This window comes from Xiphophorus couchianus, chromosome 12 (genome assembly GCF_001444195.1).
Source record: "Xiphophorus couchianus chromosome 12, X_couchianus-1.0, whole genome shotgun sequence".
NCBI classification, from domain to species: domain Eukaryota; kingdom Metazoa; phylum Chordata; class Actinopteri; order Cyprinodontiformes; family Poeciliidae; genus Xiphophorus; species Xiphophorus couchianus.
Window position 1 is genome coordinate 3,634,402 of NC_040239.1, and position 12,385 is coordinate 3,646,786.

At 35.1% G+C, this 12,385-nt stretch overlaps 2 protein-coding genes across 2 annotated transcripts; both read right to left on the reverse strand.

Annotated features, from left to right (window-relative positions):
- Positions 1-660: 660 nt before the first annotated feature.
- Positions 661-1,638, reverse strand: LOC114154825 (C-C motif chemokine 20-like). Its single transcript, XM_028034240.1, has 3 exons — positions 1,511-1,638; positions 879-996; positions 661-785 (listed from the first exon to the last, which is right to left on the reverse strand). Exons 1-3 carry the CDS (start codon positions 1,569-1,571, stop codon positions 677-679), a joined length of 288 nt encoding a protein of 95 aa, XP_027890041.1. The 5' UTR covers positions 1,572-1,638; the 3' UTR covers positions 661-676.
- Positions 1,639-4,215: 2,577 nt separating this feature from the next.
- On the reverse strand, positions 4,216-5,160 carry LOC114154085 (C-C motif chemokine 20-like). The gene is made up of 4 exons (XM_028032861.1): positions 5,014-5,160; positions 4,812-4,926; positions 4,619-4,729; positions 4,216-4,529 (listed from the first exon to the last, which is right to left on the reverse strand). Exons 1-3 carry the CDS (start codon positions 5,072-5,074, stop codon positions 4,624-4,626), a joined length of 282 nt encoding a protein of 93 aa, XP_027888662.1. The 5' UTR covers positions 5,075-5,160; the 3' UTR covers positions 4,216-4,529; positions 4,619-4,623.
- Positions 5,161-12,385: the final 7,225 nt, after the last annotated feature.

The following is a 12,385-nucleotide window of genomic DNA, read 5'->3' on the forward strand; positions in this document are numbered from 1 at the left end:
TTATTATTTATTCCATCCATCCATCGTCTATAGCTGTTTGAGTTCATCACAAGGCAATAATTGCCTGATATTTATTCACTTATTTTATTATTAGATTTATGTTTCCATTTATGCATTGATTGATTCATTTACCCAACAAAAAGTAAAAAATAAACATAAACGTATAAAGTCACATTCTGGAAGTGATTCTGTTTCAGGTTTATTTTATTAATTAGACGGTTCATGACAATATTTTGTTCATTTAGTTATTTGTTTGTATATTTTAATTTCAAACATTTTGTTTACCTTTAACAATACTTTTTTTATTTATATATTTTTCTAAATAATTTTTTGGTTTCAACAGTGTTTTGTGCATTAATTTTACGTCTGTTATGAATTCAGTGATGTTTTGCAGCTCTTCCGACAAGCAGAAATTAAGATTTAAAACAAAAGACAAAATAGAATCAAATGTTTATTCAACAAATTCATGAAATTTCTTTTTCTTTTTTTATTACAAAATCATAAAAAACTTTAACTATTAGCTTTAGTTGTAAAACAAGGTTTTAATATAAAATAAGACACAAAAAATATGGACTGATAAACCAAAAGTCTTTAGTGAGGCAGTGCATCAAGGATGAATTTTTTAAAAATACAACTTTAGTATCTTGATGGTTTTTTTTTATGTTTTTACATTTTTTTAGTGATGATTTTGTCTTTTCTTCTCCAAAAAGTCAATGAGTTTCTGCACTCCTGGATTCCCTTCAGCAGGAACGACACAGAGCTTCATGTTTTTCCTGTTGACAAACCTGCAAAAAAAGAGGGGAAAAAAGGAGATTAAGAGATAAACTAGGAGTCTACATGTTTCTTTTTCTGGCCTGATTAGTTAAATTAACACTCACACAGTGGCGCTGATGTCGCAGCCCATCCCGGCTCTCTGGACGCTGTAGCTCACCAGGTTTCTGGGGTTCAGACGCTTTTCACTCTCCACTCTCAGGCAGCAATCCACCGCAATCTGAGCTGCAGGAACATGAAGCAAGGCGTTCATTTTGACGATTGGCATCATCAAAAACATCAATAAACATCAAATTTTGGTCAATTTTTCATTTCTAATGGTTCAAAAGCAACTCTAAACAGCTGCGTTTTTAGACTTGATTTAGATCAACTCAGTGTTTCGGCTGATTTGCAGTTTTCTGGAAGATTGCTCCAGATTTTGTGCTGCTTAGAAACCGAATGCTAAATTCAGTAAATTAAATAAAAGCTGATCTGACTGCAGCAAAGTTGGCTTTTTATTTTTTTAAAAAGAAAAATTTAAATAGAATGTTTTTCTACAGTGATACATTTTTTAAACTTTGTCAGCATTTTAAATTATATGAAAATAATAACTTTACCCAGATTAGAAAAATAATAAAAAATCAACCACCTATGCAACATTTGCATCATTCTTGAACCGCAAAAACTCAGTCACGGTTTGAACAATAAAGAAAATATTTTGGAGTGAAATCTGGGATGTAAAAATCGTTCATCTTCTTACCTGAAGCAAACTCAATGCAGATGAGACCCAGTAAAATCAGAGCTGCAGCTTTGGTGGCCATTTTTCTGCGTTTTCAGGTCAGATCAGGGCAAATCTTCATGCGGTGGATGAGGATCTGGAGCTGCAGGTGTATTTATATAGGTGTTGACAGAAAGCGAAACTTTCAGCAATCCCTCGCTGACTGGAAGTGAGGACAGCTGGCAACACGCCTACATGTCTCCAGGCCTTGTCTTTATTCTTTCATGGTTCAGTGCCAAAAATTCCCTAAAGTTTGATTTTTGCACGGTTCAAGGCTCTAAACGCTCTGGAGGAAAACATGCGATTAAAATGGACAAAGCACTTAACTAAAATGTAAACATTGGATTTCTGTTGGAAATTCAAGTTAATTGTAATTGAAAACAGTAAATTTAGTTGATGGGATTTGTTGGGGGCTGCACAGTGGCGCAGTTGGTAGCACTGTTGCCTTGCAGCAAGAAGGTCCTGGGTTCGATTCCCGGCCCGGGGTCTTTCTGCATGGAGTTTGCATGTTCTCCCTGTGCATGCATGGGTTCTCTCCGGGTACTCCGGCTTCCTCCCACAGTCCAAAAACCATGACTGTCAGGTTATAGAATAGAATAGAATAGAAGTACTTTATTCATCCCAGCAGGGAAATTACTTTGCAGTTACAGCATAGAGACAACAAACAATAACAACTACCACTGACTAGTAGTTGTAGATAAATTAAAAATAAAATATAAAATGCTATAAATTGTAAAAATATGAAATGCTGTTAATATAAAAAGCAACTTAAGAGCAGTCCTTGCAAAGATTCAAAAAAAATGCAGATATGTATATGTAAATATATGTACAGCAAGTGTGCCACAGTGCAGTTGTGCAAAATTGGACTGATTAGTGCAGAACAATGATTTAGCTTTTATTGTACAGTGAGATGGCATGTGGCAGGAAGGATTTCCTGTATGTAATTAGTTGGTCTCTCTAAATTCTCGCTAGGTGTGAGTGTGTGTGTGCATGGTTGTTTGTCCTGTATGTCTCTGTGTTGCCCTGTGACAGACTGGCAACCTGTCCAGGGTGAACCCCGCCTCTCGCCCGGAACGTAGCTGGCAATGGGCACCAGTGACCCTCCCGACCCCAATAGGAACAAAGGTGAACAGAAAATGGATGGATGGATGGATGGATGGATGGATGGATTTGTTGGTTTAAGAGCAACTTTGCAAGCTGCAATACAAAAAAACAAAATCTTTCCAATAAATTTTCGGTCTAGCTTCGCGTGAAAATATCTTATTACACTTATAATGAGACAAAACTCACAAGTAACTTTTCATCAAGATATCAGAGCTTGTTTGAAGTAAATAATTCCTTAATATCAATGAAAAAGTTCCACTGGCAGATTATTTTACTTGTAACATGGGAAACATGTCACCATCTCATATTTATTCAAAATCAAATATTCAGAAAATGACCAAGTACAGAGTTTACTGAAGTGGCAGCATGATAGATTTATTGTTTGTTTGGATTATTTCTCATAATTCTATCAGATTAAAGTCAGAAATTAATCTCTGAACTGAGTGTTTATCTTTTGGGTCAAAGTCTTCCTGCAGAATCTGGTTTTGAATCTGCACAGATTGAAACTTTGATATTTGCTTTAAGACAGTGGTCCCCAACCACTGGGCCGCGGACCAATTGGTACCGGGCCGTGCAAGAAATAATAAACTACTTCCGGGTGTTTTATTTTGAAAATCCTAAACCGGAGTTTACCGGTTACGTCTTGCGCGTCAAAATTGAGCCAACTTTCTCCGCAGCAAAATTGCGCAGGGCTGACCGGTCCTTGTGGACTGCTGCTTTAAGACACAACTGGAGATCATTTCAGTTCTTTAATTAACTAATTCAAACTCAGACAAAAAGTACAGCTTGATATAAAATATTGTGAAATCTGTTTATAAATCAAACAAAGTGTTTGTTTTGTAATCAGCTGCTCTCTTTTATTTTGATATTTTTGAAACGAGTTACTTTCGTTCGGCTGTTTCCTGTTTTATTTCTTTTTTGTCAGCGATTTATTGATTTATTTGCCTCAGTTGCTGGAACTTTATTGTGTTTGTCATTTATTTTAGTAAAAATATATCTTTTTATGTCTTTATTTTTGGAAGTATCTGGTTTAACTTTATGTATTCATTTGTTCATGTACAAGTTGTTAAATTCAGCCTTTTTTATTGTAGTTGTTAGTAGAGGATTTTTAATGTTTTTAGATTAAAGTGCCTTTGTTCTATTTTATTTTATTTGGTACTCTTTTTCTTTTAATTTTATTTATGTATCATTTAAAAGTTTTGATGTTGTTTTAAAAGGAAATTATAAAAAGACATTTTTAAATATTTTTAATTATTTCTTTAATTGACTGTTTCCAGTTTTATTCCTTTTCTTTTATATCACTAATTTTATTATGTATTTATTTTAGTGCAATATTTATTCAGGCTGTGTTTTATAATGTTCTTTGCTAAAATTGTAATTTTTAATTTTTTTAAGTTTGAGTTTTGTCTTTTAAATCAATCATTATTCATTTCCATTGTATTGTACTGTTGTTTAAGAATTTCATTTGCTTTGTTTTTTTTTATTTATTCATTTATTTACTTTCTCATTTTATTTGTATTAAAGAATCACAAGTTGTGTAGAGGAAGTCAAGACTTGTAAAAAACATCACAGTAACCAAAATGTACAAAATTATATAAAACAGTTTATTTAAACTCTGTACAATAAAATAATCACATTTTGTCACAACAAACCGTCCTGCAGCATACAGTACAGTGATAAACGTTTCTGCTTCCGCCGTTACAGTTCAGGCAAGTTCAGGCAGTTTTTCTGTTTCTGTACAACATGTCAGAAATTAAACAGAAAGAAAACAAACAAAAAAGAGGAAACAAAAGTCTGTCACCATAAATTAGAATAAACATGTGCAGAACCAAAACAACTTGTGAGTAACTTCACGAGTTTGATCTTTTCAGGAGTTTTTCCGTCTTTTCTCCACGTTCTGTAACCAAAGGAGAGCAGAAAGTGAGAAAATGCATTTCAAATAACTTCAATAAATCAAAAGAAAACGAGAGAGATAAGTCGTTTTACCTGTTCTAGTGTTGAGAGTGTCTCCTGTCCACAGTCTTGATGAGGTTTTTCACCCACTGGTTTCCTTCAGGGGGGACGACACACAGCTTCATGCCTTTCTTATTCATAAACCTGCAAAAACCAGATGGAGAAATGTCATTAAAATCCAGCAGAACTTTAAGAAAATAACTGGTAAGTCTGAGCAGACACTCACACAGTGGCGCTGATGTCACAACCCGACCCGGCAACCTGAAGCTTGTAGCTCACAATGTTTTTAGGAATCAGACGTTTTTCACTGACGCTCAAGCAGCAATCCATCACAATCTGGGCTGCAGGAATACAAAAATAACAACAAATTAATGCTTTTCAATGAGAAAATGCAGGCAGATTTAAGAAAATTGTAATTTTTCTCTTACCTGTTGCAACCTGGAAGCAGATGATTCCCAGGAAGAGCATAGCTGCAACTTTGGAGGCCATTTCTCTGGAGTGTTTTCTCTTCTTCGGAGAGTTTCTTCAGGAGAAAGCTGCTGCTGCTGTGACAAGACGAGTGAGCTGCAGGTGAATTTATACAGGTGCAAGAGAAAGTGAAAGTTTAAACAGTCCTCATTGACTGAAAGTGTGGACTTTTGGCAACAGATTTGGACAAGCTCAGACACGTTTAAAAAAAAAATCCCCTAAAATAGGTTTTTACATGCAGCTCAGATAACATGCAACAATCTGCTCAACCGTGCAGTAGCTGCTGATTTGGACGAAGACATAAGAAACAATTAAATTAAACAAACTCGTAAATAATGTGATTATGAATGATTTTCTGCAACCCTTAACCACAAAAAAGTAAAATTGCACAAACTTGGTTTTCCAGCTCAATGTTTGAGTTTTAAAACATTTATAAAATAAAATTATCTTATAAGGAAACCTTTACTGGGGGCTGCACAGTGGCGCAGTTGGTAGCACTGTTGCCTTGCAGCAAGAAGGTCCTGGGTTCGATTCCCGGCCGGGGTCTTTCTGCATGGAGTTTGCATGTTCTCCCTGTGCATGCGTGGGTTCTCTCCGGGTACTCCGGCTTCCTCCCACAGTCCAAAAACATGACTGTTAGGTTAATTGGTCTATCTAAATTCTCCCTAGGTGTGTGTTTGTGTGTGAATGGTTGTTTGTCCTGTATGTCTTTGTGTTGCCCTGCGACAGACTGGCGACCTGTCCAGGGTGAACCCCGCCTCCCGCCTGGAACGTAGCTGGAGATAGGCACCAGCAACCCTCCCGACCCCATTAGGGACAAGGGTGCACAGAAAATGGATGGATGGATGGAAACCTTTACTGCCTTTCAAACATTATGCTAATCTTCTAAAATGCTCATCTTATATCAACCATGTTTTGCACATTAGTTCAATTTTATAGTCAATAGCAACCCAAATATTCAGTGATTTTTACTCAAGTGCAGATTTTGGTGCACCCATTTTGTAAACTTAGTTAAATAAAGTACGATGTTTTTTGAAGAATGAACGTTCACATTATTGGGGCTCTATTTCTGAGCTCCAAAAGTAAAAAAAAAAATGTAAGAAAAAACGGAGAAATTTCGAGATTAAGATCAGATATTCTATAGCAAAAACCTAAAAATTTTCTATGCAACTAAAATTTTAGCTTGCAAATATAAGAACTCTAATCTTTTTTTAATCTCTGGAATTTTTAAGAAAAAAAACTGGCCTTTTTCTGAACTTGTAAAGTAAAAAATTTTCATTTGCGAAATTTTCGATTTAGCTCAGAATGTCCACGTTTTTTTCTGGAAAATCGCTGAGATTAATCTCAAAATTTGGCGGAAATTTGCTTCTCCTCTTTTTCTATTTACACTGACCCTAATGCGCCTTAGTACACCATTACGTCGCACAACTGTATTATTTAGTCAAATCTATTTTTATTCTTTTCCTCCAGATCCACCTTACTTAAATTAATCAAAAGAAGAAGAAGAAGAGTTCTGCGACTTGGGTTGATGCTACCGCTAACTAGCTGCTGATAGCCTAGCTAGCTGAGTAGCTAGCTAAGTAGCTTTGTTGCGTCTGTTATGGGTAAGAACAAATTTGTCATCAGTTGGTTGGACGAATTTCGTACATTTCTGTGGAAATATTAATAAAGGTCTTAAATTACATTTATAATGATCCTAAAAAAATGTTACGTTTAAAATTTCAGTTGTTGAAACCCAGTCAAGTTTACTTCCGGAAAATTTGCGCATGCGCACAACGCAAAAAGAGGATTCCTCTCATTTCCTTCGGAGGAAATGAAATCTGGATTATGTCCTGGCTGTGATTGATAGGGAACGCATATTGAGTTCATTGTATGCTTGGAGCCATTGGGAAAGCGGCAGTTATCAGAGCATTTCTCAGGAAGGGTTGCAAAAGATCAATCTCGTTCTCACCATTATCTTAGAAAATTTCCCCACATTCTTATTGAAACCTCCTTTGTTGACGGCGAGGTCGGGGATTTCTCCTGTTGGGTAAACAACTGGCACCTCTCCAGTTTTTTGTGACAGTGGCTTGTTTTAAGCGTTTTTACACAAGGTTGGGCGTGCATCCGTGCAGATTATCATCTGGGAGTGGGGAGACAGTTGATCGACGGGAGAGGCACTTTCCCGACACGACCAGATATTCTGCCAGCAGTGATGCAACTTTTCAAAAGGCTGTGAGCTGGAATGCAGACATGAAATTATCTGCCTCTTATTTAGTTGTCTTAGTTCATTAAATACTAAAACTGCTTCAACGGACAAAGATAATTAAAAGGAAAAAGAAAAAACCTAAATTTTGTTTTATCTAGTATGAGAAATCGCCCAAATGCAAAACAAAACAGTTTATTCAGTTGATATGTCACTTAAAATAGCAATAAAACTTCTATTTTTGTAGATTTTTTATATAATAAGCCATGCATCGTTTTGGGTTTTTTCCCCTCAAATTTATATGTTTGCATGTTCTGCCTTGTAAAAGAAACGCTAATGGAAAAACACTGGACTGTTTTATTATGTGGGTCAACTCTTAGTCAAGCATCATTCTCAACATCCACCAGCAAATTACTCTGCAAAACCACAAACTGGACCAATTATTTTTGGTCTAGTGCAAATATCTTTGCACACTTGAAATAAGAGAAAACTAACTTACAAATAACTTTCAGCATAATATTATTGCCTATTTTAAGCAAACAATTTCATAATTTTGACTTTAAAAAGTACTGTTTAACTGGCACATGATTTCACTTATAATAATTCATTTTCCTCGTCTCATATTTAATAATCTGCCAGTTGAACCAGGACGTTTTCATCAATATTATGGAATTATTGACTTAAACAAGCTCCTGTGTCTTGGTGGAAAGTTACTTGTAAGTTAGATTTATCTGATTTCCAGTGTACTAAGATATTTACACTAGAAAATAGACTAAAATACTTGGTAACGGTGTGTTTTTGAAGTGTTTTGTGGGTTTAAATCCTGGCTTGAGCTTTTCAGTGTGTATTTTCTGCCTGATTTTTCTGCAGATGCTCCAGTTTCCTCCTACGCTCTGCAAAGAATGCAAGCTGTTTCACTGATCCTGCAGGGATTAAGGAGTCTAAAGAATGAATGGATGAGTTGAAACACGTGCATTATTACTCATAGTCTGTTTCTCTTTAAAATAACATAAGCTGTATAAATCCTGCTGTTCTTCTTGTCACTTTTAGACATGGAACAAGTCATTTAACCTCCTTATTCACCACAAGATATGAAGTCCTGCCAAGACAGGAAATATTCTACAAAATAAACAGCAAAAGTCACAACAACCTTTTTTCTTAATGTACTATAAACTCAAAATCTGAGAAAAAACCCCCTCTGTTTTAATATTGCTTTCACTGCAAAAACACAAAAACTTACCAAGTAATTTTCTCTAGTTTTTAATGCAAATATCTTATTTCACTTGAAATAAGATAAAACTAACTTACAGTTAACTTTTCAGCAAGAAATAAGGAGATCAACAAGGAGCTTGTTTTATGTCAATATTCATGAAAACTTGCAACTTCCATTTTGAGATTATTTCACTTATAACAAGATACTTTTCCAGTATTAAAAGTGAAATAATTTGCCAGTAGTACTTGTACTTTTTCACAAATATTAAGCAATTATTGCCTAAAAACAAGCTCCTACAGTTTGCAGAAAAGTTACTTATATGTTAGTTTTGTCTTATTTCAAGTGTAATAAGACATTTGCGTTAGGAACTAGAGAAAAAATACTTGCATTTTGCGGCCCTGTGAAGGATTTTGTGCAGCCTCTGATCTCAATTCACACGTAGGTGGTTGATAAAGATGGACACTTTTTCATCTTGTAAAGCTTCTCTTTTTTTTTTACAGATAAATCACATCTTTTTAAAAAACTACAGATTCCCATTTATTAACAAAGTTTCTGTAATTCTTTTGGAGTAACTAGAACCACAAGCATCGACCTGCTTTCACTCAAACCCCAAATAAAGAAAACAACCAACTCCAAAAAGGTAGAACCTGTGCCTGTCTGATGATAACATAATTGTGCAAAACACATTTACATTTTTTTTTCCCATCACATGAGTCACACGATCAACAACCGGATGTTTCTACTGGCGGAAACGAGAGGAAGTGTTAGGAAGATGATGGCAATGCATGTTTTTTAATGATTTATTGTGCGAGAAAACTTATTCATGTGTTTAATCATGATTATTATTTAATGGAAACAAAAGCAATTGCAAAATTGTGTTTTATCAACATTAGTGGAATATTAATAAAGTTGTGCACTCATTTGTAATGGAAACGCAGCGACTTACCTGCAGTTTTTGTTAGTTTATATTAAACATTTTCATTTTGTTCCTTAAACTAGGAACATTTCCATATAACTTTGTATTTTGGTCCGTCTTATGTAAATATTAAATTATTGATGTTTTGATCAGTTAGTACTTGAGTTTCTTTTTACCAAATACTTTTTTTTCTCTTACTTCAGTAATTTCTTGTAATAATTGTACAATTATGACTTTTTTTCCTCAAATTTCTGACTTTAATCTCAAAATTCAGACTTTTTTTCTTAAAATTCTGATTTTAATCTCAAAATTATGACTTTAATTTTAAAATTATGACTTTTTTTCTCAGAATTTTGTCTTTAATCTCTAATTACTTTTACTTGAATGACGTCGTTGCGGCAGATCCGCTCTATTAGCTAAGTTAAACCTGCAACTTCACATTACTCGGCGGTTTCTTCTTCGTGTTAACGTTTATGAATATTGAGATATTCTGTATATGTAGGACAGAGTGGTACCTTGGCATCGCTTCAACATTCCTTCAGAAATGCTAATTTATACGTTTCCACAGAGAGACGTTGTACTGACATCAGATCCAGGTCTTAACCTGCCTGTAACATATTATTAACTCTGATTACATTCAGCACCATTGTGATGATTTGCAAGATGAAGAGGTGGGAGGGCAGACGGATGGGATTTATGCCAATGTTAGGGGTTACATTTAAATTCATATCACTTATTTTATATCTCATATACCTCAGTTTATGATGTCACATTTCTGACATCATGAAGTCTTTTTTGAAATCTGAATCCAGCTCTTAACATTGTGTAGATTTCTGCTTAATGGGGCGTATCGATGTGATGCTGCATGTCTTGAAGCAAATCTAACCGTGTGATGGGTCGGAGCAGGTTCTGAAACTTAAAGCTCTGCCAGAGTTCCTGTCCTTGGCTCAACTCCCAGCAAAACTGTTTGGAAAGCGCAAGTTGTGATTCAATTTCCCCCAAAGTACATTCAGACAGAAGTTTATCTAAGTACAGATCTCATCGGTTTGACAGCTTTAAGAAAAACGTAATACGACGACATTTACCGCTGTTGCATGACTGTAAACATGGATTGTCACGAAATGTTTCTGGACGACAAATTGACCCAGAAGTTATTGCGATAAACGATAATATTGTAGTTTTGAGACAATTTTTTGGTGTCAAAGTACAAAAAAAAAACATTCATAAAGATCAATAGATGTTAAATTCTGGTGAACATTTAACAGCAACATTTGAAATATTCTAAATAAATAAACAGAAAAAACTAAAAAAGTTTATTATAGAGTCTCTAAACTAAATTATCCTTCAAAAACAGGCTAGTTGAGACCAAAGAACCAAACTGAAGACTTTTATCATCCAGTTTTTGGTAGAAAGAGAGAAAAACAATAAATCATACAAATTGAAATCATTGAACTGGCTCTAATTGATGATGCGACTTATTGATTTATTGGGCTTACTAGTTTCAAATGGCCCTGCGACAGACTGGCGACCTGTCCAGGGTGTACCCCGCCTCTCGCCCAGAACGTAGCTGGAGATGGGCACCAGCAACCCTCCCGACCCCATTAGGGACAAGGGTGAACAGAAAATGGATGGATGGATGGATAGTTTCAAATGCAAATAGAAAACTTGAAATAAAACAAAACTAACAGTTTTTTTGCATGACATAGAAGCCTAATGTATGTAAATAATTAATTTAAAAAGCACAATTTCACTTATAACAAGGCATTTAATAATTGAAATAATTAAGTATAATATTATTTGCATCAATACTAAACAATTGTTGATCTAATATCTGGTCGAAAGTTACTTGTAAGTTAGTTTTGTCTTATTTGAAGTGTACTAAGATAATTGCATTAGAAACTAGTCCACAAATACTTGGTGAAATTGTTTTTGCAGTGTAATTTGCTGGTTGAATGGTAACTGTACAGAGGTGATTAAACCTGGTGTTGCACCAAGAGTTGAATCGTGATAATCCTCTGTGCATCCTGTTTGACATGAGCTGCCATTTGGTTTGATAAATCAGTTCAGCTTACGCTAGCAGAACAATAGACACCTTTGTGTCAACTTGGAGTAAAAAAAAAGATGCACGATCATCTATTTTCCTTTAATTTCCCGCTTACACCCTGAAGAAAACCTCCTCCTCCTCTGGCACCGTCCACCCACAGTTTGTGGAGTTCCCACGTGATTTTCAGAAAACAGAGACTTTAAGGTTAAGGTTTCCGCTAAAATAAAACTAATTTTCCTGCCAGAAAACATGGTGGATGTAATAAATATTAGCTTTGAGAATTCACAGTTCAGGAAAACCGAGACCAGAGGAATGCAGACAGTTTTGATTTTGCGGCGAGGGGGCGACGGGAAACGGAAAACGACTCCCATCGATGTGTTCACCACTGCAGCTTTAATGGACTGCTGGTTGCTGAACAGTGAAAAGTCATTTATTTTACTACCAGACATGTTTGGATTGGGTCAAACACGGTCCATCTGGGGCCTCTTCATGCTTTCCCTTTCTGTTTTTAGTCAGAATAACACTGCAAAAATTTTTTTTAAATCTTACCACTTAAGAAATAAAACAAATAAATAAGACAAAACTAACTCATAAGTGACTTTTTAGCGATATTTAGCAGCCTGTTTTAGGTCAATAATTCTTTAATATTGATGAATATTAAACTGGTTCCATTTGCAGATTAGTTCACTTATAACAAAATGTTTTCCCCATATTGCAGGTGAAATAATTTACCAGTGAAACTTGTTTTATTCCCCATCAATTTAAAGGAACTATTTACTAAAAACAAGCTTCTATGTCTTGCTGGAAAATAACTTCTAAGTTAGTTTTGTCTTATTTCAGGGGGATTAATATATTTTCACTGCAAAGTAGGGAAAAAATAAACACTAAGAAGAGTTTTATCTCAACAATACAGCAAAAAAGAGAAGTAAACTGCACCCAGAAACCATAAACTAATATCAGTTAGATTGCATGAG